The following is a 26703-nucleotide window of genomic DNA, read 5'->3' as shown; positions in this document are numbered from 1 at the left end:
CCAGATAATTATGTCATTTTCTGGAGACACCTGACTTTTGGTACTGTATACTGTTTCATTGGTGCAACATACTGGCTTCTATGAGTTACTACTGTAACTTCAAAGGGCTATTATTCACATGAATCTGGTCAATGAATGTTAGGAACCATTTGCCCATGGACAGCTTCAAATGGCCTGCTTCCACACTGGAGAGAATCTATGATTCTATCTTAAATGATAGATTAGTTTATAATTATGAATCGGAGTAACTGTGTACCCACCTGTGCTATTCGAACCATAAAAAGGTTATTTGGATCCTTGGCATGATACTGTGCTAACTGTCTCAGCATGGCTGCCAACCTGGCATTGTTAGTACCTGTAAATAGAAGGAATTGTCAACTTGAGAATTAAGAGCTAATGTTTATAGAGCATTCCATAACACCTTCACCATCATGAAAAGCTTTAAACTGCAATTTTTTATATTGGAAACTCAATTTGCATACAAGGTTCCACAAACAGCCAAAGAATAAGTAACCAGATAATTTGAAAGAAATACTGCTATTTATTTAGTGACTTATGTCGGATGTCTCAGAATACTTCATAGCTAAAGAACTTTTGAAGCACTGTTAAATGGAGGAAACACAGCAAACAATGTGTGCACAGAAGCTCCCTCAAGGCAGCAAAGTGATGACGACTGGGTAATTATTCATCATGATGATGACTGAGCTATAAATTTTGGCCAGTACATGGATATAACTTCTCTATTCCTTTTCCTCAACAGACAGTGCAGCTTGCCTTCAGTATTGCATTGTGTGTCAGCCTAGATGAATGTCTTGCAGCTTGAACACACAACTTTGTAACTCAAAGAAATGAGCCATAGTTGACATGATAAATTCAGCTGAGGAAGAAATGGAAGCAAGGATACTGGCAAATTGTACTGCTCCTTCTTGAATAGTGTTATTAGTTAATTCATATTCAACTAAACAGTTGGACCTAAAATTAAAGCCTCACCTGAAAACTACACCTCTGACAATTCAGTATTGCAACTACGATTCACCTAGATCACTTGCACAAGTCCGTACTTGAAACTAACAAATGACCATCTAATTCAGATGGAAAGAGGTCAACTGAACTAAACTAAAAAAGTTACAGCAGCATTTAACAAATTTTACTTCTTTCAGAATGTGATATGTACATTTAATTACAAATTACAATGTGCAAACAATGTGTTACTATCAAAATATAATCTAGTGAGCCGTTTTCAAAAAATTACAGAACGAGTGGCCGTTCCTTTGGTATGCATAATGGGACAACAATGGAACAACTAAGTAGAATTGTGCATAAGTAATTATTATAAAGTAGCATGTAACAATTATAACTTCACCAAACACATGAATGGTTCCGTATATGCTATCAATAGAAAACCCAGAGTTATTCGATCTCTGCGTGGTATGATATTCAATTCACATCCAAGTGACTTTAACCTTGTCAGTGCATTGGCACACTGCACCTGCAAAACTGACTTATTTTAAATACAGTACTTTGTCACACCACAAATAGCTTGGGCCATAAAAATAAATAAATAAGGGAGACTGCATTTTTCTCTATTCTCTCATAAGATGCAGACATTGCCGACAAGGCTAGAAGTTGCTGGATAAGCTCAGCAGGTCTGGCAGCATCTGTGAAGAAAAAAAATCAGAGTTAACGTTTTGGGTCCAGTGACCCTTCCTCAGAACTAATTACCCTTGAACTGAATAGCTTGTTAGGCAATTTCAGAGGGCAGTTAAGTGTTATCCATGTCAAGCTGCAGCACAATTTCAAGCTCAATTGAAGAAAGGATCAAGCTACCAACAAAAAAACCCTTTTATGTGAAGAATGATTACTTGAATCAATACCAGAGAGCTAATAGCAAAGGCAAATTGGTGTTTTAAAGAAAAACTGGGGATTGATTTCAATGCTACATTTTGACCTGCATGATATACTTACTTTTGCTATTACTTAATAGGATGTGTGTGATAGTGATCTGAATTAATTTGTTATAGCTTGGCTTCCCAGACATCTTTAGTGCTTCAAGAGACTATTTAAATTTTAAGTATTTGGGCAGAAAACTGAGCTAGGCATAGTACAGAGTAATTCACTGCACTCAACACAGGAAGACATGTCATATCAATCACTTGTCCGAGTCATAAGGATATTCCAGGAATAAGAACTCAAAGTTGAGGGTTGTGTACATCACAGGGTACAATTCCCCTTGCAAATAGAAAAAGATTAACATTTAACACTTTGCACAGATCAACATGAAATGGTTCAAGGGATTCATAGAGATGTTAGGATCAGACACAATTTAAACCAAGATGTTCAATTTTCAGCGTCCGTCAAAAATGCAAAAAGGGACAGAATATCTCAAAGTTCTAAATACAATTGCTTTCATGAGGGAAAAGGTACTGGGAAAGCTATTCACTCTAAAGGCAGAAGACCTGATGGCCTGTATCCCAAAGGTCTTAGAAGGAGTGGCTACAGATATAATAGTGACATTGGTTATAACCTGCCAAAAATCCTTTTTTTGTAATGCATTCTTGGGATGTGGGCTTTGCTGGCTAGACTAGCATTTATAGCCTATTCCTATAGCACTTGAAAAGATAGTAGTGAACTGCCTTCTTGAACCACTGCAGACCTTGTGTCATAGGTAAACATTCAACACCGCTTGGGAGGGAATTCCAAGATTTTGACCCAACGACAATGAGGGAATGTGACATATTTCCAAGTCAGGATGGACAGTGGCTTGGAGGGGTACATGCAGATTTCATGTAGCTGCTGCCGATGTCCTTCGAGATAGAAGTGATCATTGTTTTGGAAGGAGTCTGAAAGCAAGGTGGGTAAAGGAATTACAGATGTGTGTGTGGACTTCCAAAATATTTTTGATGTCTTATCAAAGGTTACTACATAAAATAAGAGTTTGTGTTGTAGGGGTAAAATGTTGACATAGGTTAAGAACTGTCTAGCTAACAGGGAGCAGAGGGTAGGGATACTGGATCTTTTTCAGCTTGGCATGCTGTGACTATTGGAGTGCCACAGAAATCAGTGCTGAGAACTGTTTACAATCTTGGTCAATGACCACGATGAAGACACCAAAATATGGTTCTTAAATATGTGATGACACCAAGAAAAGGAGATCAAGTTGTGAAGAGGACATGCAAAGGGAAACTGAAAGTGTGAGTGAGTGAAAATAATTTGTAGATGGAAGATAAGAAAATGCAAACTTGCTCATTTTTCCAGAGAAAGAGAAAAGCAGTTTATTATTTAAGCAGATGGATTGAGGAATTTAGTGGCACAGATGGGTCTAGGTATACTGGCTTTTTAAGACAAAATGGGAATTCTTTCCCTTTAGAAAGCAGTTAGTCCATGGGATTCCCTTTCTCTCAAAACAATGTAGGCTGGGTCATTGAATTTATTCAAAGCTGAATTAGTTTGACCTCCTTGTCTATCAAAAATCTAAGATTTTAGACAACATACAAGAAAACGGAGGTCAGGACCACAATCAGATCAGCCATGACAGTAATGAATTGTGGGACAGGCTCAAAGGGCTGAATGACTTAGTCCTGCTCCTGAGTCTTATGTTCCCAGTTCTAAACCAAAGAGCATCCTTTCTGAAACTTTAGCTAAAGATTTGCCCTCTGCTTTTTGAGTCTATCTAATTAGTTGAAGTGTCAATGATGGCTTGGTTGGTGGCACATTCTCCCAACTCACCAGGTTGTGGGTTTATGCTCTGCTTCTTGAGCGGAGCACAAAATCAAAGATGACCTTCAGCATAGTACTGAGGGTGCCTTGCAATATTAGAGGCGTGGTCGTTTGGATCAGATGTTACATCAAGACCCTGTCTGACCTCTCAAGTAGGTCTAAAAGATTGCCTTACACTATTTCTAACAGCTGAGGAGTTATCGCTCATGCTCTGGCCAATACCTCTCTTTCAATCCCAAAAAAAAAGATTCATGACCACTATCATTTATGAAGTTTCTAGTATGTAAATTGGCTGTACATTTCCTACATTACAACAGTTCCATGATGCATTAAATAGTTATAAAGTGGTTTGGGACATCCTGTAGTTTTAAAATTTAAAGCCCATTTTTTAAAAATCAGTTCCAGGCAGTTGCACCCAAATCAAGATCTTGGAACTATACAATGACAAACTATAAGAAGAAGAATTCAGATGATGTCCAGACCTGAAGGAATAAAAAACAAACCATTTCACAAGCAAAAATTATCCCAAACAATAAAATCTAACATTTAACATGACAGAAGTACAGTCTGAATTATTATTAGGGACAAGAAACAATTCCCAAGGAAAACAGCTGGTGTGATTTGCAAGGTAGATGTTTTGCTGTCACGCCAGCAATAATTCGTGTCTTAAAGAAGTTATTGTTGTTAGAATTCCCATTGGTGAACTCAGTTTAATCTTGCATTGTGCTCTAGATCTGAACGAAGAATTTTAGGTATACAGAACAGTACGATGCCAAGTATTCAGGTTTTAAATAAAAGATGGCTAAATAATTTAAAGAACAGTGAAAACAATGGTATAGAATCAGAGTTTCAATTAAGTAATTATCTGTTGAGATAAACAACATAAAAAACATTTAGTTTCATGAAATGGCAGCTTATTTAAAATCTAATTTTGTCATTACTAAAAATTGACTCGGCATATTCCCATTAAGGTTTCACACGGAGCTAGAAAATATTGCCTTGGCACTATCAGTGCAAATTACTCACCACTTCCAACCATGCCCATTGCAAAGATAGAATTGTGAGACACTTCTGGGTCAGCATCATGAGAGAACTTGCTCAAAGTGTCCAGTATACTCAACCGTGGATTAGAGACTGAAATCAATGCCAGCGCTAATGGTACAGCACGTCTTAAAGTAGGCTCACCATACCTTAGCTGCCACAAAAAGAAAACAGTGATAAAAGCTTTAATATATACTGCTGTATAAAGTGCTATCTTCATAATACTGTACATTACATGGGCAATGTTCTAATCGACTAAGAAGGATGGTTAGCTACCAGGATGACCAGACAATCACTTCTGCATTTCTTCAAATGCAATCTTCAACGGCTAAAGATTAATACTTAACAGCTCAGAAGGACTTCTAAATACATAACAACACACAGTAAGTACAACTGACCCACTTGTTAACAGGTATTAGGGATTTTCAGCAAACTGTAAAGATTGGAACTTTCTTCTATCTCAGTCAAGAGAGGGACTGACGTAAGTATACAAAACGGGAAAATGTGAGGACATGCACATTGATAGGAAGAACAGAGGAGCTGAATATTATTTAAACAAATACTGCAGTCTTATGGTCTCACACACATCAGCATAGGATGCCCTCATATAAAGCTGGGGTTGCATTCCTGAAATGTAAAGCACTAATTGCCCATAAGAGTCAAATATTAACATTAATTAGGTTCTGTACAGTCCTTTATTAGGAGAAAATCTTTTTAAAACATTACACCTGTTCCCACCAAGTTGAAACATAGCATGATCTGTACTTTAAATGGCTAAATTCCTATATTGGTAAATTAAATAATTTAAAATAAATTTTCAAATACAGAAGAAAAATCTAACATTCTATGTATGGTACCTCCTCTAATGGGCCTTCCAGGAGTAGAGCCGAGGAGCCACTGTCCAGGGTCTGCGCCAAATGGTTTTTATAAGCCACCTGGTGAGGCTGTCTCTGGTTCCTGATCACATCATTGCTGATGTCTGGTTGCACATTTCTGGGTGTTCTTATTGGCTCCCCCTGCTGGCAGGGGCAGAGGGGTGGGGAGGTGCTGATTTTTACAACACAAGCTTCACAGCTCTCCTTCAATTCCCCTTTCTCAGCTGGCCACTGCTGAGCTCAGCAGCTTTGCCCCCCCGCCAGCGTTTGAGGCAGTTCAAAGTAGGTTTACAAAAACAATACTGAAATGGGGTATTGTCTTACAAGGAAAAGTTGGACTGCTTGCATTTGTATCCACCATATTTTTGAAGAGTAAGAGGTGACTTGATGGAAAAAACAAGTCCTTGACAGAGTAGATGAGAAGGCGACATTTCTCTTATGGGAGAATCCAGAACCAGGGGTCACTGTTTTTAAAAAAAAAAAAAAAAAAAAAAAATCGCAAATTGACCATTTAAAACAGGGACGAGGCAATTTTTTTTCCTAAGGTTCATGAGTCTTTGGAACTCTCTTCCTGAAAAGCAGAATCTGAATATTTGAAAGCAGAGGTAGATTAAGTTTTGTTAAGCAAGGGATTGAAGGTCATCAGGAGAAGGCAGGAATGCAGACTTAAGATTACAATCAGATCAGTCATGATCTTATTAAATGATGGAGAAGACTTAGGGGACTGAAAGACCTACTCCTTCTTCTAATTCCTATGTTCACACGTCTGTAAGGCAGCAGTCAGGACAACAGTGCCCTCTCAGTCCCAACAGCTCAGTGCCATTAAAATGAAACAATATTAAAAGGGACAACTTTAATCACAGACTCTCTGTGAATTCATAACTTCTGTGTCTAATCACTTATTCCAGATTCAGATTAACTCATCAGATGATTATACACATGATTATATAAATGCAGTTGAAAAGCACTTCACATATAGAAATAGGTAAAGATGCTCCAGAAGTTTGACGAATAAGTTAATTTTGAGCATTTTCTGAGATTTTTAGCTGTAAAAGGAGGACAAGAATGATCTTGGTAAAAGGACATTGGGCTTACCTGCCAGAGTACTTGAATTTATATTAACTCAATCTGTTAATGGGTCAAATAAAGCTAGGGGCCAAAGTAGGGAAAAAAGGGTCACCCACTTGAATTCAGGGAGCATGTTGTGTGTATGAAGTCTTTTATTTTCCCTCATAGGATCACTTGTACACAATAGTATCCCAGAGATGGCATGGTGTAGTGAATGCTTGCAATCTTCCAATAGTGTTATGTACTTTAATGCAAAATTACAGACTCATTGTAGAAGGAAAATAAGATTTGGTATAATAAGATTTTAGATATGTCTGGAGACACCTATGCTCACCTGTTCACCTTTAAGGAATCAAGACAGGATTTTGAAACAGAGGTTCTTAAATTGGATATGGTTCCCAGCTTTTTCTTTTCCCCTTCAAGAAGTTGGAAATATGGGGATAAGTGCAGAAAGAAAGGTGCTGAGTGCTTATGGGCTTTTCTTGCCCCAGAAGTAAAGTTGAAGCACAGAAAGCGTGGTGCAGCAGAGTTGTTAATACAGGGAAAATTCCAGACAGTGCAGCGGATGTAGCAGAAGAGACAGCATGATCAATGTGGATTTACAGAAGACCTTTGACAAGATGTTGCACAGGAGGCTGCTAAATAAGATAAAGAGTCCATGGTGTTTTGGTAAGGTATTGGCACAGATAGGGAATTGGCTGACTGGCATAAGTCAGAGGAGTGGGACAAAGGGGTCTTTTTCAGGAAGCATGCCGGTGACGAGTGGAGTGCTACGGGGGTCAGTGTTGGGCCCACAACTATTCATGTTATACACCGACAATCCTGAAAGAGTGGCGAGACTGCAGAAGGACTTGGACAGGCTAGGAGAGTAGGCAAAGAAATGGCAAGTGGAATACAATGTGGGAAAGTGTGAGTTTATGCACTTTGGCAGGAGGAATAGAAGTGTAGACAATTTTCTAAGGAAAAGGCTTCAGAAATGTAAAGCACAAAGGGACTTAGAAGACCTAGTTCAGGATTCTCTTAAGGTTTAAAATGCAGATTCAGTTGACAGTTAGGAAGGCAAAAGAAATGTCATTACAAGGTTAGAATACAAAAGCAGGTATGTACAGCTGAGGCTCTATACGGCTCCAGCCTGTCCATTTTTGGAATATTGAGCAGGTTTGGGCCTCGTATCTAAGATGAGATGTGCCGGCCTTGGAGGGGGTCCAGAGGAGGTTTACAAGAATGATTTCAGGAATGAACAGCTTGGTTGAAGATTCTGGGTATGTACTGGATAGCGTTCAGAAGGATGAAGGAATGGATCTCATTGAAACATAAGGAATGCTGAGAGGCTTGGATAGAGGGGATGAGGAGAAGGTGCTTTCACTAGTAGGAGAGACTTGGACAACCTCAGAGAGAAGAACTGAGGTAAGGAGGAATTTCTTCAGCCAGAGGGTGAATCTGTGGAACTTTCTGTCGCAGAATGCTGAGGCCAACTCATACAGCACATTTAAGGAAGAGACAGATCAGTTTTTGATTAGTAATATAGCATCAAAGGTTACGGGGAGGAGGCAGGAGAATGGGGTTGAGAAACATAGTCATGATCAAATGGGAAAGCAGATTCGGTGGGCTGAATAGCCTAATTCTGCCCCTTTACTTATGGGCTTATGCACAACAAAGTGCATGTGACAGAGTTAAGTGCTCAACAGGCATGTTGGGTACAGAATTAGAACTGAACAGTCAATAGGGGTTTAACAAGATATTGGAGATTTCAAATAATTATAGCATATCGACAAATTTTAAGAGTGAAAACCCAACATTGAGCTGATGAAACTGTCAACACTGCAAAGATATTTCTGATCAATACTTGACTGTAAAAGTTAATTTCTCCTTGCATTACTATACTAATAATTAAACAGCAAATATGGTAATATAACCACAATTTCAAAATGACCGATAGTTGCTAGGATCCTATAAAAGTAATTTTCAAAAGCACTATTTTTTACATTTCTCACAATAGATCTTACCAGGTGTCCAAATGTGCGTAGAGCCATTTCTGCTCCAATTTCCTCTCCCATGGCAATTAAAGCAATACCAAGCACTGCTACTCCCTAAAAGTTACAAATGGTAAGTAATAACTTTAGTCGTTGATCGTTACTAATCTAAAAGATTATAAAGCAAGAAGCATACTTTCAAATTATACATTTTCTATTTAATTAATTTCATTATAAAGTATAATATTTAAAAATAAAGTTGTGTCAAAATTTGCTATTTATAAAAACGTACATTTTGCACCCTCGGCCATTGGGAAACTCTTTTTGCCATAACTTCAAATTAGAATTGCTAATGTAAAACCACATGGGCACCTTTCTTGGAAAATAATTTTCACTCATTAAAAATCAAAGGCCCACCTTCTGATGGCCTGTTTGTTATTTCTGCAATGTGGATGGCAGTTGCACATTGGGATCCTGCAGAACCCCAACATAGCAGACTCCAGGGGAACTGCTCAGGATATTGAAGATTCTGGTGATCATCTCCCCAGTATCTGGAGCCATTGAAAGTATTTAATTAAAAACTTAGAAAACTGGGAGGATTCTGCTGCAGTTAATACCCAGGAAATGTTACAATAGTAAGAACTGAGTTAAACTCCCAGGTAATGATTAAATGGACCACCACGAACTACACCAACTCAAGACACCACCAGACCCTGATGTGACACCATCCCTCTCCGCTACTGGGCTTGACAAAATCCTCTACATCTAGGACCCAACACTGCGCCCCCTGCCGCTAGATCTGACAATCTCCTCTCCCCCCAGGACCCAATAACTGAACTCCAAGACTTGATGCTCCTACTTCCTTCTGGGATTCAAAAGTTAATCCTATTCCCCTTACCTTATGCCGAAACAGCTTGCCCACCTAGCATCCTAAGCTCATACTTGCCTTACAGACTTAACCTTTTACAGTAGCTGTCAAAGTGGCTGTCCATGCTGTTGGACATTTCAATCACAGAATAAGATCATAGATTCTCTACAGTGTGGAAACAGGCCCTTTGGCCCAACAAATCCACAACAACGCTCAGACATCCCACCCAGACCCATCCCTCCTTATGATCCACCTAATCTACACATCCCTGAACACTGGGCAATTTAACATGGCCAATCCACCTAGCCTGCACATCTCTGGACTGCGGGAAGAAACTGGAGCACTTGGAGGAACCCCAAGCAGACATGGGGAGAATGTGCAAACTCCACATAGATAGTCACCTGAAGATTGAATCAAACCAGGGTTCTTGGCGCTGTGAGGCAGCACTGCTAACCAGTGAGCCACCGTGCCAACCCACAAGGCAACCACTGTTGTGAAAATGGGGCAAGATTTGCTTTTGTCTGACTCTCCTGTACTATGAAGATGTAATTCCTTTTAAGGTACTCTGGGCATTTCCACAGTATCTGTGATCAGAATCGGATAGCAGAAACGCGGAGGTTTGGAGCGACAGTCTCATTAAGAAAAGGAAATGGGCCAAGTAGATCAAGTGCCAGTGGGAGGACATTTGAAATCTGTGATCACTGCAGCATGATATTTTGGGTGACTATGGAAAAGGATGCTGAACAATTCAGATTAAAGAACAATTAATTGAGGGAAGATCAACTTCAAAGGGGCAAGAATGGATTTGGGTCAAATTAATTGGAGTCAAAGGCTGGCAGAAGAAACAACAGAATAGACAGTTTAGACACAGTCATGGCATGTTCCCTCAAAACAGAAAAGTAGGACAAATAAATCCAGAGTCCCCGGATAATAAAAGTGATAAAAACTGCGATAAAGAAGAAAAAGTGTGTTTATGAAGGATGTCAGGTAGAAGATAAAATTTTGAACCAAGCTGAATATTTAGTGTTTAGGAGGGTGGTGAGTAAGCAAATAATAAAGCCAAGGCGGAGTATGAAAAGAGACTGGTATCTAAAATGAAAGGTGGTAACAGGAGTGGTGGCTGACTAGGGACTACAAAGTGATTTACATAGAGGGAGTGGCCGACATATTAATAAGTACTTTGCATTTGTCTTTAGAAAGGAAGATGATGTTTCCAAGGCTATGATGAAAGAGGGGAAAAAAAAAATCAGTCATTGCAAGGGTTTAAAATTGATAAAGATGTATTGGATAGGCTGCCTTTATTTAACATTGATAAGGTGCTAGACAGAGTAAGATGCATCCAATGATACTGAGAGAACCGAGAATGGAAATTGCAGAAGCATTAGCAAATTTTTCTCAACGTTCCTTAAGTCCAGGTGTGGTTATGTTTAAAAAGGTAGCAAGGAAAGCCAAGCAATTGCAGACCAGTCTGTTTAACTTTTGGTGATTCAGAAACTTCTAAAAACAATAATTCAAGACAAAATTAATAGTTACATGACAAATGTTTGAATTTCTTAAAAGGAAAGTCAAACTTGACTAACTCAGATTTTTTGATGAGGTATCAGTGGTTTGATCAGGACAAACTTGTTGATGTAGTGTACATGGGACTTCCAGAAGGCATTAGATGCACTGTTGCATAGCAGACGTGTGAGCCAAGTTAGAGCTCATGGAATAAAACAGATAGCAGCAACATATTATAAAATTGGCTGAGGAATAGGAAATAAAGCAATGGTTACTTGATGTTGTTTGGGCTGGGGAAGATTTACAGCGGTGTTCCTCAGGGGTCAATGTCGGGATCTTTGCTTTTCCTGATATACATTAATTAATTTATCCTTGAAGTATAGGGCATAATTTCAAACTTCACAAGTAATAAAAAATTGGAAGCATTGTACACCAAGAAGAGACAGCGCAGAACCTCAGAAGGACATGGACAAGTTGGCATGGGGAAACTAGATGGCAGATAAAGTTCAATGCAGAGAAATGTGAGGTGATACATTCTGCTAAGAACATGGAAACACAATTCAAAATACAGAGGACAACTCTAAAAGGTGTGCAGCAGCAGAAGGGCCAGGGTGTACATGTGCACAAGTCATTAAAAGGTGGTAAGACAGGTTGAGACAGTAGTTAGTAGAGCATACAGACTCCTTAGTTTTATTAATAGGGACACAGAGTACACGAGTGAGGAGGTTACATTGAACTTATACAAGACGCTAGTTCAACCTCAGCTGGAGTTCTATGTCCAATTCTGGGCACCAAAGTTTAGGAAAGACGTGAAAGCACTGGAGTGTAGAAAAGGTTCATAAGAATTGTTCCACAGATGAAGAATCTCATTTATGAAGATAAATGTGAGACGATGAGACTATTCTGCTTGGAGGAGAGGGCTAAGAGGAGATCTGACTGAAGTATTAAAAATCATGAGGGGTCTGAAAAATGTCAACTGACAGAAAATGTTCCCTTTCATGCCGGACCAAAATAAGTCAGCACAGATTCAAGGTAAAAGAAGCAAAAGTGAGAAGGAAAGATCTTTTTACGCAGCAAGTGGCTAAGGTCTGGAATGCACTGTTAGTGTGTGTGCGACAGAAATAGATTCAATCCAGGCATTTGTAAGTGTCACCTTGTAGGTGCTCCCTTCTGAACCTTGCCCCTCACCTGAGGCCTGATGACCCTTGGTTTAAACTACCACAAGTTGTCTCTTTCCAATAAGCAATCAGCCCTTTAGCCTAGGTGGTCCATGGCAACTTTACCTTTCGATGGTTATTTGAAATGGAACAAAGGGCACCTTAAGAGAAGTCAGGAGATTAGCATTAGGTAAGATAGTGAACTTGGAGGGATGTCACAGTCCCAATAGGCCAAATGGCCTCCTCTGGCATTGTAGTGATTCTAAGATTCTGTGAAATAAATTGAAATATGGAAAGACAGAAAGTAGGAGCAGCCGGCTATTCAGCCTTCATGTTGAATGGCAAAACAGATTGATCATGGACATTCATCCAAAGCAATACCCTAATCTGTTTTTGCCCCATACCCTTTGATCCCTTTAGCCCCAATATCTAACTGCTTCTTGAGAACATTCAACGTTTTGACCTCAACTGCTTTCTGTGGCAGATAATTCTAAAGAATCACCACTCTCTGGGTGAAGAAATTTATCATCTCAAAAATTTGGTGTATCCCCATATCTTTAGACTATGACCTCTGGTTCCCCAGTCATCAGGAGCATCCTTCCTGCCTTTACCCTGTTTAGTCCCGATAGAATTTTATAGGTTTTGATGAAATTTCCTTGGTAGGTATTCCTGCTAGTAAACAGGCTACATAAAGGAAGCTGGGATCACTAAGATATTTTTTCTAGTATTTAGTGTGGAGCATGGAGCATTTATCTGCTGTTACAGCATCAACAAGCTTTCCAAATTTCTAGAAAATAAAGACCAAAGGATGGCAAAATAGTCAGAACAATCACTAAGACCACCTAGATCACGATGTCCTTTTGAACTGACACCAAAGCTTTATCTGATGCTTAGGCATCCTATTATCAATGCAGTGTTTGGAAAAATAAAATGTTCTGGTCTTAAAATGAAAGGCATTTTAACCTTCAGATAAAGGTGGCCAACGTGGCAATGGTTATCCTGACATCCTAAGTAGATGTTCCATGGTCACTGGCCGACAGCATTCAAAAAAATCTATTAATACAGCCGAGACTGTCAGCCCCCAAAATAAAGTATATTAACAGAGGTTGGTGGAAAGGTAGTTATGGGGTCATCCAGGGGAATGAGACATAATCTCCTTCAGAAGTGACCATAAATTCACAGGAAGAACAAAGATTGTTACCACCAAAGACTATCAACCAAGGTCTGAGAAACTTCAGAGACTGAAACCACACCACTCTAAACCATAGGGCGCACTGCCTCTGCTTCTCCATTCTATAGAATGGCTTTGGAACCAGTAAAGTAATTTCATCTGTCTGAGGTTGTGTTTCTCCTTTGTCTAACAAAATAATGTGTTGTATCTAAACGACAGCTTTTTAATCTGATGCCTGCATCACATAAATAAACAAAACAAAAATCACAGAACTGTAAATTAACTGATAGCCCTACTTATATTTCTGACAATTGAAACTATTCCATTTACATATAATGCGTTAATTAATAGTTATAATTAACAATTACTCAGCTACAATATAGAAACAATTTGATATTTAATGTTTTTAATGTCCCATTTAGAAGATTTGCAAAACAATGGATTTTCATCCTGCAACTGAAACATCAGCCATTCAATGGTAGTATTTTCCCAATAGATGGCTAATATTTTCTGGTTTGTATTATACCTGGTGTGCTCCCATATCTGCTGCATTTTCTTTTTTGTCCTTATCCTTCTCTTTCTTTTTGTCTTTATCCTCTTCCTTCTCTTTTGAATCATAATGTTCACTGCAAATATGGAGCAACTGCTGGACCTTCAGTACATTTCCAGAACCTAGAGAATTATAAATGATAATGGAAACATAGAACATTGTCCACAAGCAAATTAAAATCATGCATGTCTAGTTCAGTATCTAAAAAGAATTTGCACTTTTTTTTTTCCTCCCTTTTTTTTTTCTCCTTTATGCTTGCACACTTTTCCAAATAGCGCCTTGACATTTGCTGCGGGGGAGTTCAAAACTAGAGGGCATAATCTTAAGATGATAGGGGAAAGATTTAAGGACGACCTGAGGGACAATTTTTTCCACACAGAGGGTGGTGCGTATATAGAATGAACTGCCAGAGGAAGTGGTAGAAACAGGCATAGTTACAACATTTAAAGGATATTTGGACAGGTACGTGAATAGGAAAGGTTTAGAGGGATATGAGTCAAACGCAGACAAATGGGCTACTTTACTTTGGGAAACATGGTTGGTACGGATGAGTTGGACCGGAGGGTCTGTTTCCATGCTCTATGATTCTGACTGGTTTATTAGGAAATCTTAAGCTTAATTATGTTCCAGAGTATATACGTCTACTAATTATCTTTTCAATGGGAATGTGTTTTGATAAAAATTAGGAAGTTAGTGCACATTTGCTAATGGATATGATACTATGCTACTGCATGCATTGCTACACAAATTCCTTTGTTAAGGAAGGAGATTGGATTTTTCTACGCTACGCTATCAAACAATCAGAAAGTTAAACAATGGAGAAGGATGGGATGTGTCCCCCCAATGCTGGAGTCCTACCTTGCCAATACCACCAGTAATCTTTACAAGCATGTCAGCCATGCTCAGTAGCTAGCACTGTCACTTCAGACTTTAATCTGTTGTCAAAATATGAGAACTATATATCTTATTGTCAGGTGAATAAAGACACAGTGCCCAATCATAACCCCGAAAGGATGGTATACACATTAGATTAGCCATACCAACCTGCATATGCACAGACATCTACCAGCGTATTAGCAAAACTGCGGAATGGCTCAGACACCACTTCCAGGGCAGCCAAAATAGCCTCAATAGCTTCACCTTTTCCTGTGAACCAGAAATACATGACATCAACTATCTTACACACAACACAAACTTCATTTTGAAGCATGGCATACGCAGACATTTTATACATATTTAAAAAGACGAAAATAGCAAGTCTAGTTTTGTTGCAAAAAACACACTACAGGGGCACTAAATCAAATCTAAAAACGGTAATAAATTGCTGGTGAATTATCAGTGTTTTGACCAGGAAAGGAAAGTTACGTGTTGGCCTGGAACCATCAGAGTTCAAAAAGACAGTTAAGAGACATAAATATGCATGTATTACAACACAATAAAATCATTAGTTCAACTAGTCCACTCCACTGTTTATTCTCCATGCAAATAAATACTTGTCATCACATTTATCCACCTCATTTCTGCTTCATTTCAAACCTTTTCCCTTCATTCATGAATCCAATTTAATATTTGCTGTTGATGGTTTCAGCTTTGGCCTTCAACACAGGAATGAAATGTATAGCTTCACAACCCCATGCAGGGAATGTTTTTCTCAGTGTTAAAAATCTTATGTTTAATCTTGTATCTGTGGACCTACATCTTAGATTCAAGTATCAGAAAGCATCTACTATCTACCCTGCTTCCTTCTTTCATAATTTAAACATTTTTCACGGAGAGTCTACAATGTGTGTTCTAATAAAAAAAGCAATTTTTCTAAGCCCTTATTTTTATTTCTTGATGGCAGGTATTCCAAGTCCCTTAATTTTCTCCCATACTTCCCACAAGAAACTCTGCCAAAAAGACCTCTTTGACATCTATATGCACCAAATCAAGTGCACTCAACCATCAATCATGGCTCTTAACTGGTCAAAGAATTGCAAGAGGTTTATCACACATGATGGTCCTTTGGGGTCCTCAGTGTTGGCTACTTGTATCTATTTTCTCTATCCAAATAGAAAAAAAAAAATCCTTTAAATATAAAATCTTCCCCAACTCAGTTGTTTAAGGTCTTTAGTGACCAGGTTTTGCTCAATCTTTCTAAAAGACACTGTCAGGTCTCAGTACTGAGCCACCCTTTACCTTACATGCATTCTCCAAAATTTTCCTCTTCAATGATGGTGCCTAACTCACTCTCAACCGCTTCATAGATTCTCTTCACTGATATGCTTCTCTTTAACATGGACTTACTGAATGCTGCCATTTTTATCACCTGCAAATTAACAATCATCTCAAAGTCCACCCTGTCTTTCACAATTCTTCTTCCACTAATACAAATATAAAATACTTTACATTTTTTTAAACTTCATTTTCATTTTTTTCCTCTATTAGTTTTTATTGGCTCTCTTCACATTTGATTGGGTTTTAACTACTTTTTAAATCACTGTCTAACTAGCAGTTTCCTTTTACTTAAAAAATGGAATTTACTTAATTTGTAATGCTCCAATTTCTTACTAAACATATTTCACTATTACTCTACAATCCCATGTGTCATATTCTCCTTTTACCTAACACAAAAAGGGAAACAGCAACGATTTTACCAACATGAACAGCTAATTTAAGTGTACCAAATGATTTTACTCCTGTCTGAAGCTGAGACAAGCAAAACGTTCTTCAGCACAATGCTGAAATGATTATGCCCCAAATGTAGTCCTACTTTCAGCAAACCTATCCACCACAGGTGCCATCCTTTTCTAAACCAGTTTTATCTCCCACCTAACAAGAGTCAATGAATAGCAACCAGCTACAGAAAAGTTATTTGCCACTTTTTAGCTCAGGGATAAGAAAGCCTACTTTTGCTCAAGCTGAGTTCAGTTAGATAAGCAGAGCGCTTATCTGAAGTCTCATTGGTATGCATTTCTGTTATCCACTTTCCCAAAGTCCAATTTAATTTTAAACCTAAAATGCAAAGTAATAAAGCAATTACTGTAAGTGTACAACATTTACCAATGAATTAAGGACAAATCCTCAAAAAATGTGTTGAAACGACCTAATTTTGAGAAATTATGAACAAAAGAGAAAATGAAAATTAAGAAAATGATTTAAAACAAACTATTTCATTAACTAGCTTTTGTTTTGCTACAATATTTATTCTTACCCAAATGGTTGAGACCTAGCCCTAAGGGTAGCCACCTCGCATAAGTGTCCTTCAACTCCTGCTCTGATTTCTCCATTATAGTTTCCAAGATGGTGGAGGTAACTTCTCCATTGCACGAGCCCACTGCAATCATGCCACATGCCAGAGCAGTCACACCTATAACCTGCAGGTTACATTTGAAACCAAAGCAATAGATAATTACACAAAATATACTAATGTCAATGATTTAGCACCTGTAGCTGAATTGAAATAAAAAAGCCACAGCCCAGAAAGCTATCTTCAATAAAATAAGTTATATACAATGTGTAGATATAACAAGGTGTACAGCTGGATGAACACAGCAGGCCAAGCAGCATCAGAGGAGCAGGAAAGCTGACGTTTCGGGTCTAGACCCTTCTTCAGAAATACAATGTGTAAGCATTTTATTTAAGTTTCAATGGGATATTACTCAGACCCATGCGTAAATTATTTGTAACAGGTGGCTATTTGCTGTAGCCACATGAGCTTTCACCTTAATTTAGTTAGAAAATTCTGTGTCATTTTGCCTAACAAAATATTCCTCTTTCTATAATCAACTAAGACCCAAGTATCAGTTATGACAATTTAAAGTTGGATCCCTGTTTAAATCAACTCCGTATATCTGTATTTATATCAACTCCAAATAAGTGTAGTTAATATCATTACAAAGGTTGATAATACTCATTTGAGAACTTGAGCTATAAACATGAGGAAAGGTAGTTTTGAGTCTCAGTTCTGTGAAAATTTGATCTTTTAAGGTCAGAAAGTTACTTTGAGTAATAGATTCAAAGAGTTTTTACAAGTAGTCATGGTCATTTAGCTAAAATCACATCAAGCCACTGGGGAGATTATTAAAAAAAAAGAGTCTGCTGTCTTGAGTTTTGGTTGCTGATCAAGAGAGAGTGAGTGAGAAAAGGAGATGAGGGTTCAGAAGCAGGTTAATTCAGAGAGAAGTTCTTAATAACAGAATTGCTGTTTTTTTTAAGTCAGGGCTGGCGCCAAATCCTCAGTTATTTAGACAGCAGAAAGTGACAGGTGTCAAAGAAGACAACATCTTAAAAGGCTGTTGAATGCATCAGTTTAAGGAAACCAACATTGAGAAGTAACAGTGAAGTAAACTAGCAGAGATGCTAACTGAATAAAATATCTTTGAGTAAATGCACAGAAATCTGAAATGAAACCAACTACAAACTCATCAGCCAAGGAAGAAAAGCACAGAGACTAAGATAATTCATTACTCAGGTTTGAATGTTAATAACGTTACTGCTGTGGTGAAAGGGATGAATGTTTCTTTCTAATATTTGTAAGGAGATTATTGTAATATTTATTATATAATGTAGTCTAGAATTAGTTTGTTTCTCTTTCTTGTGTTATAAATGTTTGTGCAATGTTAAAAGTTCATTGGTAGCCCTTGTGAATGTAATTATTGATTCACCTTCAGTCGCAAAATTAAAAAGTAAAACTTATGACTATCAAGCCAGGTTTCAGTATTGGATTTGGTCTCTCCAGTATTAGTACCAGCTGGGATCATAACACTATGCTGCATCATTACAAATGCAATTAATCAATGGAATACAAAGCTATAAAACTCAGATTAACAGGCAAAAAAATAGGTTTGCCAAAATGACAATCTCTTGTAATGTTTGTGATGGCGGCTGGAATGCAAGTATATTCATGTAGGTAATGAATGTTTCCATTTTTTAAATGTTCTTGGAAAAACCAAAAAGAACGAATGAATATCTGACTCATGTTTCAGCTGCTCCAAAAAAGTGTTCTGTTCTCATATTGCTCACCTAAAAGACCTGAAAATGTTAACAAAACATTACTACTGAACCAACTCATGGTCATTTTGTTTCCACCACTAATTTCACCTTTACTCGCAAGAGCAGTATCATATAAATCATACGGGGACACAAGCTGACACAATGATCAACTTATTTGACAGAGATCTGATGAAGAGTGAGCAATATTTACTCCTATCAATCTATTTAAGACAAAAAGATTTACTATATCTACAAACTAAGCAGCTGCTTGAGTCACTTCGCAGTCACAATTCTACAGTTAAAATGTTTTTCAACATTCAATGTTAGGATTGCTTTTGAATTTTGTCTCTATTTTGCTTTAGTGTCTGCCTTCACAAATTTAATGGCGTCTTCAAGGTTATCTTCTCTTATTGTTCTGTGTTAGACAACTCGGACTTCACCTATTTAAATTAATTAAAAGCTTTTAAAACAAAATTAGCGAAAGTATCAGAATTAATGTAATAAATACATACTGTTTTAATGTAAGCTTTAAAATAATGTTTAAAATTGAATACAAGAGAAAACCATTTAGTTCGTTCATTATCATTCCATATAAACTTGTGACCAAAAATCTCATCGTGAAATTCATTCATGAATGACTGTAGCCTGCACAATCCTATCCAGAATAGTATTCCAGGTATAAATAAGTTTTTTTTTGAAAGAGTTACCTAATTAGTGTTAAATCCTATTCTTTACGCACACTGCTCTGTAATGTCTTTTAGTGACAGTGAGAGAAATGTAGAATGCACACCATCTGAAACTTTTCTTTCCTCCTCCAGGTCATTTTGGGTTAATTAACCAAGGTTCCAAAGAAGGATCTTAATCTGATTTTAACCTCTCAGTTGCCAACAGCAACAAATCTTGTTTTCATTCAGATTTTAACAGGGAAAGTTTCTTCTTACCTCCATGCTGGATTTAGAATCTCGGGTCACAGGAAGAAGCAGAGCAAGTACATCTTCCCGATTCGAGCCTGCATAGGCAAGACCAAGCCTGCCAACCAAAAAGTCAAAGAAATCACACAAAGATATTGTTTACACAAACTATACACAATTATCAGAAAGACGGAACAAAAACTTTCACCTTAGGTTTAAGGTTATCTGTTCTGAGGAAGAGTCACTCAACTCAAAATGTTAACTGATTTCTTTCTACAGATGCTGCCAGACCTGCTCGGGTTTTCTATCAATTTCTATTTCTGTTTCTGTATGCTTCGATATACATTTTGCCTCTAGCAGAGTATCTTTAACAGATGCAGCAATACTTATATTAACCCCTGTAACATAAAGTGGATGTGGATAATGTGGTATTCAAAAATCCAGACATTTATTTCAGCTAATATATACAAATATTACATTAACTGGCAATTCCACGTCTGAGCTAGCATTAAGCTATCTGGTTACAAAGAGGACCATGCGTTTATAAGTCATACTTCAGGTGACTCCAAGGTCAAGTCTGAAACCTTTATATTTTCATGCTATGATATGTTGTTGATATCATGAGCACTTCTCTGAATAATATGCTAACTGGGAGCAATGTAAAGTCACCGGGCCGTTCTCATTAGAACGAGACTACTGGTGGAGAATTTAATCTGAAGGTCACCACACTACAGGCAATGGGCAAAGTTGAGAAAGTGAGGTCTTCGTGACAACCTCAGTCAGTGTGAGAATCGAACCCACATTGTTGGCATCACTCTGCGTTGCAAGCCAGTCATTCAGCCAAATGAGTTAACCGATCCCCAGAATATAACCAATGTATAACAAAACATCAATTTTCCCCCCAAAACGAAACAAAAATGATTAAACCTAGGCGCATATTAATAATTCAATAATTAGAGTCAGCACGATTAAAATTCAGACTTCAATATAATGCTTTGGAGGGTTGACAACTCATCCTGCTTTGGTTTGGTATACATCTCAGGAGAGGTACGTGTTGTCTGTTGTCACTCTTATTTGATAACTTAGTTGTGCTGCCACTGATAGCTGCCACCCAATAGCACCACACATTCACAGGCGTTTCCTGCATCAATCTTTAACTGAATGGTGTGTTGTATCTCAGCCTGAGTTGGTTTCTGTTCCTTCGCAGTGAAGCACCACCATTGTTGCATATTGTAATAAACCTTACTGGCATCAAAGTATTGTATTTGCATTTCCAACTTGCAATTAGCCCCCATGTACAATTGTGGTCATTTTTAGCCTGCTGGCTTGTCATGCATCTCTTTCATGCTGTGTCTTGGAAAAAAAGTCTTGTGCCTCAGAATGGTTGCTGCGCAAGGGCGTTCACATTTGTCTTCCAAGCATAAGCTGTGCTGGAGACAATAGTCCATTTTCCATTGGTGTTACACAAAAATGCAGAAATGCACTGAAAAATATCCTCTCTTGTTGAGAAGATGACACTTGATCATTGATTTGGAAGCACCTATCATATGCTCTACAAGTCTGTTTCAGCATGGGATAACAACATGACACAGATCACTCCCATCTTAGCTGACATGCTTTAAATCATTTTCCAGTGAATTACAGCCATTGTCAGATACTATCTATTCTGGTACAACGAATGAACTGAAAATAGTTAGCGGCGTTTGGGCTCATTGCATTATGGCATCACCAAATAAAGGCAAATTTGGATAAGTAATCCATCACCAAGAATATAATCTTCCCTATGCACTTTTCTTATATTATCAAAGGGGCAAATGGAACAACTTGGGAGTGCAGAGGCTCCCTCAGCAGTTAAGGTTGATACATTTAGCATGTCTAGCATGCGTTGACAGATCATTGAACATCCAGATTCATCTCTGGCCTGTACAAGATTCATGTGCAAGGCCTCTTATGTCTTCAATATCCATGTTAGATTAGAGACATAGGAATATGATATCTTGAAGTACTACTTTCGGTATTAGGACTTCTTTGGCCTTGGAAATGATTTGCTGTAAGGTACCAGATTTGTCTGGCCAACATGAACTAATGCTGCTAAGTATTTCTGTAATACTGTCAGGTCATTTCTGGTAAACGTTTTGCACTCTTATAGGTGCTCATCTTTGGCAGTTGCTATCTGTAGCAATTCACAATGGCTCTAGCCAATGTGTAACAGATCACCTTTGAGAATGTCTTCAACTCAACTGATCTGACTTCCACACATATTCTGTTCCAACAAAGCGAGTGCAATTTGAATTTCATGAATTATGAACTACAATTCATGCATTATACCAAGATCTGTGCAAATTAGTAGTCCTGTTGCTGGACTGTTCATATCTGATCAGTTAGGAGATTTCAGGAAGTGAAGTATAGTTGGACGACAGCCTGCTGTAGGTTGTACCATGACTTGCTGAGGTGCGTCTTTCAGGATGCATTGCGATAATATGTTTGCAGTGGTTTCTGTGTCAATTGTAGTTTTTCAGGCTTGTTGGTTTACCATTTCAGGGCACATGATGTCATTAGAAGTATAAAATGTACACAGAGTGGCAAAGATTTGTGGTAAGCCACTTGACTGGGAAAGTTTTAAAAGCAAATGACAAAAAAAAGTGAAGAGGGAGAAAATAAACTTTGAGGGTAATCATGCAAGTAATAGAGATGGACAGCAAGAATTTCTTGAAAGTATAAATAGGATGAGAGATGTCAAAGTGAACATAAGCCCCTTAGAGAATGAGTATGGGCAAATAATAATAGGGAATCAGGAAATGGTGGAGAAGTTGCCATCAGTCTTCATGGTAGAAGACACCAACACCATTCCAAAAGGTTAAGAAGAAATAAAGATAGCAACTATCACTAGAGAAAAAGTATTAGGTAAACTAATGGAGCTAAAGCTTGGTAAGTACCCTGGAGCTGATGACTTGCATCTTTGGAAACTAAAGGAAGTACCTAATCAGATTGTGGATGCACTGGTAGCAACCTTCCAAAAATCCTTTGATTCTGGAAAAATTCCAAAGGATGTAACTTCTTTGTTTAAGAAGGGAAGGAGTCAAAAGCAGAAAACTATAGGCCAGTTATTTAACATCTGTTTTTGGGGAAATGTTAGAGTCTATTAAAAAGGATGAAACAGTAGAGCATTTAGAAATACATAACATATGATCAAGTAGAGTCAGATAGGTCCCCATGAAGGGAAAATTGCTCCTGACAAACATTAGAATTCTGTGGTGGTAACACACTGCTTGGATAAAAGGGAAGCAGTGGGCACAATATATTTGGGTTTCTAGAATGTGTTTGATGAGGTACCATATGTTAGAGTCCAAAGTGTTGGAGGTGATATATTAGCATGGGTAGAGGATTGCCTACCGAATAGAAGGCAGGGTTAAAATAAGGGGTCATTTTCAGGATGTCAACCTGTCATCAGTGGAGTGCCACATGCAGCAGTGCTTGGGCCACAATTATTTACAATTCATATTAATGACTTCAAATGAGGAAAGTGAATATACTACCGGGTAGTATAATTGACTGGGACAACACATCCATAATCGCACAAGCCAAACAGAAACACACCAGGGAATTCCGGCAGGCCTGGTATTCTAACGGAATTCCATCAAAAACATATTGAATTAGATCCTGCGTACAAAAACCACTGAGAAACAGAACCGGAAGTGGTACCAAACACCCCAACAAACTGAGGCATATAAATAACAAGCGAGACAGGACACTTCCGCTTCATCAGAGGCACACTGACGATGTTACCTAGCAGGGTGATGAAACGTTTGCAACCTAAACCTACCGGTTTGGCAAGTATTTCTACAACCTCATCCACAATCCAAGCTACAAATCTTCTCGAAAACTTTGAATACAGTATTGTGAAGTTGGCAGATTACACAAAATAAGTGGTAAAACAAGTGGTGAAGGTGACACAAAGTCTGCACAGACATATGTACAGGTTAAAACTTATCAGAAGGAATATAATGTGGGAAAATATAATGTGAGATTATACACTTCGCAGAAAGAATAAAAGCACTGAATATTAAAATCTGAAAAACTGCAGAAAGCCACAGCACTGGGGGTTTCAAGAGTCCTCGTGCATAAATCACAAAAAGCAAGAATATAATTTCAGCAGGTTAATAGGGAAAGCAAATGGAAGTTGGCCCTTTTTTCAAAAAGGAATGGAGTATAAAAATAGGGAATTCTTGCTGAAGCTATACAAAGCACTAGTCAGACCGCACCTAAAATACTGTGAACAACTTTAGTCCGTTTATTTAAGGAAATACATATTTACAATGGAGGCAGCCCAGATAAAGTTTACTAGGTCAAACCTAGTGGTTAAGTTTGAAGGGATTGTCTTCTAAGAAGTTGAGAGGTCACTGGAGTTTAGAAGAAGAAGAAGAAGAGGTCTCTTATTGAGATTCTTAAGGGACTAGACAGGGTTCATGTGAACTGATCACTTTCCCTTCTGGAAGAATTTAGGACTAAAGAACGTAATCTCAGAATAAGGGGTCATCCAAATAAGACAGAAGTGCTGTGAGGCAGCAGTGCTAACCACTGAGCCACCATGCCCTATTTTAAATTTAACATAAATTAAAGATAATGTACAGAATATCAGCAAAATGATGACAGAAAGGAAGAGGAAGCAACAAAACTAATATCTGTAATATTAATTTAAGGAACACAGATGAAAAGTTAAACTTTATCTGGCTCTGGGAGATCGGAATATCATAGCCGACTTGTAGTCTTCCTTCAGGTGCTTTATTACGTGATTCTGGTACCCCCTGCTGTCATTCCTTTGTATTAAAATTTTTGGTTGAGCATGACACACTGTATCGCCGCACAACTGCTTTTCTGAAATTTGAGCTTTTAATGAAACAATGTCATTTCAAATTTTCTACATTTAAAAACAAAACACAAATTTCCAATGAAATTCCAGAGTGACATATTTCCTAATCTAGTGTGCTTAGTCAATTTTTTTTTTAAAAACACAGCAGGAAAAAGAGACCTTTGAGACCAGTTTGAAGAACAGTTTACAAATGTGCAAATTTTAAAAAAACACTTACCCAAAGATGGCTCCAATTCTCATCGTATTACTGCTGTGAAGGACATAGTCTGAGAGAAGCGCAAGTGCTGGATCACATTCATTCCGGACACCAGAATTTACAATACCACATGCAAGCAAGGCACCAGACTGGAATAGAGGACATTGAGGATTAGCAGCTTGATCAAATAGACACGTATATGTAATATCACTGAGGATTTCTATTTTTCTGAGCACCATTTACAGGGGAAGGGGGCGAGGGATCCCACATGCTGCTCACATTACTGGACTAGTAAGGCCTAGAGTCATGCTCCAAAAGAAAAGTTCACATCCTGCCATAAAGCTTAGGTTTTTCAATTTCAACAAGTTTCAAGTTTCACAAATGCAAAACTTTTCTAATCAAAAAATGAACAGGAAGAAAAATACAACTTCCAACACTGTAACAAACTACAACATCTAGGATCTTTAGATCATTAAACATACAGACACATGATGCAGAATTTACATAATGATGTAAATTGTTCAATGGAATTGGAAAAAAACATAAATGGTTTTTCCCAAAACAAAGTGATGGACTGAAAACTAGGAAAGTTAACAAATTTGAGAAAAAAAACAATTAGTAGAAAAACCGCAATTCTGATAACAATGGAAGCAACATTGGTGGTATAATTAAACAACTTAATTCTTTCTTCAGCACAATAGTATATCTGACCATCTCCTCTTCAAAACACTTTAAATAGGAAATGCAAGTATATAAATTAATGTTCGTAAACAGATCACTTAATTCATTAGTAGAAATAGGCCAGCATGGTGGCTCAGTGGTTAGCACTGCAGCCTCACAGCACCAGGAACCCGGGTTCAACTGCAGCCTTGGGCAACTGCCAGTGTGAAGTTTGCACATTCTGCTTGTGTCTGCGTGGGATTCCTCCGGGTGCTCCAGTTTCCTCCCACAGTCCAAAGATATGCAGGTTTGGTAAATTGGCCAAGCTAAATTGCCCCTAGTGTCCAGGGATGTGCAGACTAAGTGGATTAGCCATGGGAAATGCAGGGTTACAGGGACAGGGTAAAGGGGTGGATCTGGGTGGGATGCTCTTCAGATGGTCAGTGTGGACTTAATGGGCCCGCAGGGCCTGTTTCCACACTGTGGGGATTGAATGAACTGTATTAAAGTGGAATGTTTTTTTTTTAAAAAGTGCTGATGGCAATAATTACCAACTGTGAAAAAGCAAAACAAGATGAATCTATCAAATAAGTTTAAACAAATTAAATATATTTGGAATATGTGAATCACCTTAATATAGTCTTCTGAAGAATACAGGTACTTGTCAATTTGTGTTAAACCACCATCAACATCCCAGAGTAGTATCATCCCTAATGAAGCTGCAGCACTTAGCATACCTGAAAACAGACAAAATAAAATATCAGTCATGCAGCCAGCACACCATACTTGGCATTTTAACAGCCTTCACGAGATACTCACCATGGTCTTTGTTTTTGTATAGCCATTTATTACCGTCTTCTGTCAACAATTTATCTTGTCCAAATGCAGCGTTTACAAAACCATTGACAAATGAAGAAGCAAGGTTCATACGAGCAGAATCAATCTGCGAGCCAGTGCTACCAAAACCTATAACAAAAGCAAACTTCTGCTTTAATTTCTAAGCAGCCTTCCAAATGTAAAATAAAGCAAAATACTGATGCCAGAAATCTGAAATAAAAACAGAAATGCTGGAGAAACTCAGCAGGTTGGCAACATCAGTGGAAGGCAAAATAGTAAATAAAAACCAAAAGAACTATGGATGCTGGAAATCAGAAACAAAAACCGAAACTGCT

The 26703-nt window shown here is 38.1% G+C and overlaps 1 protein-coding gene across 1 annotated transcript in view; it reads right to left on the bottom strand.

Moving 5' to 3' along the window:
• The window catches only part of psmd2 (proteasome 26S subunit ubiquitin receptor, non-ATPase 2), a 50686-nt gene that overhangs the window by 4740 nt on the left and 19243 nt on the right, over positions 1–26703 (bottom strand). The window contains exons 9-18 of the mRNA XM_020528187.2: positions 26351–26497; positions 26162–26268; positions 24893–25020; positions 19836–19923; positions 17114–17276; positions 14965–15066; positions 13897–14042; positions 8708–8791; positions 4744–4912; positions 261–355 (exon numbers count right to left, since the gene is read on the bottom strand). Coding sequence (XP_020383776.1) covers positions 261–355; positions 4744–4912; positions 8708–8791; positions 13897–14042; positions 14965–15066; positions 17114–17276; positions 19836–19923; positions 24893–25020; positions 26162–26268; positions 26351–26497 — 1229 coding nt within the window. The remainder of the gene's footprint in view (positions 1–260; positions 356–4743; positions 4913–8707; positions 8792–13896; positions 14043–14964; positions 15067–17113; positions 17277–19835; positions 19924–24892; positions 25021–26161; positions 26269–26350; positions 26498–26703) is intronic.

This window comes from Rhincodon typus, chromosome 13 (genome assembly GCF_021869965.1).
Source record: "Rhincodon typus isolate 14 chromosome 13, sRhiTyp1.1, whole genome shotgun sequence".
Taxonomy (NCBI): domain Eukaryota; kingdom Metazoa; phylum Chordata; class Chondrichthyes; order Orectolobiformes; family Rhincodontidae; genus Rhincodon; species Rhincodon typus.
The sequence above is the reverse complement of the archived record's forward strand: the minus strand, read 5'-3'. Positions and strand labels throughout refer to the sequence as shown.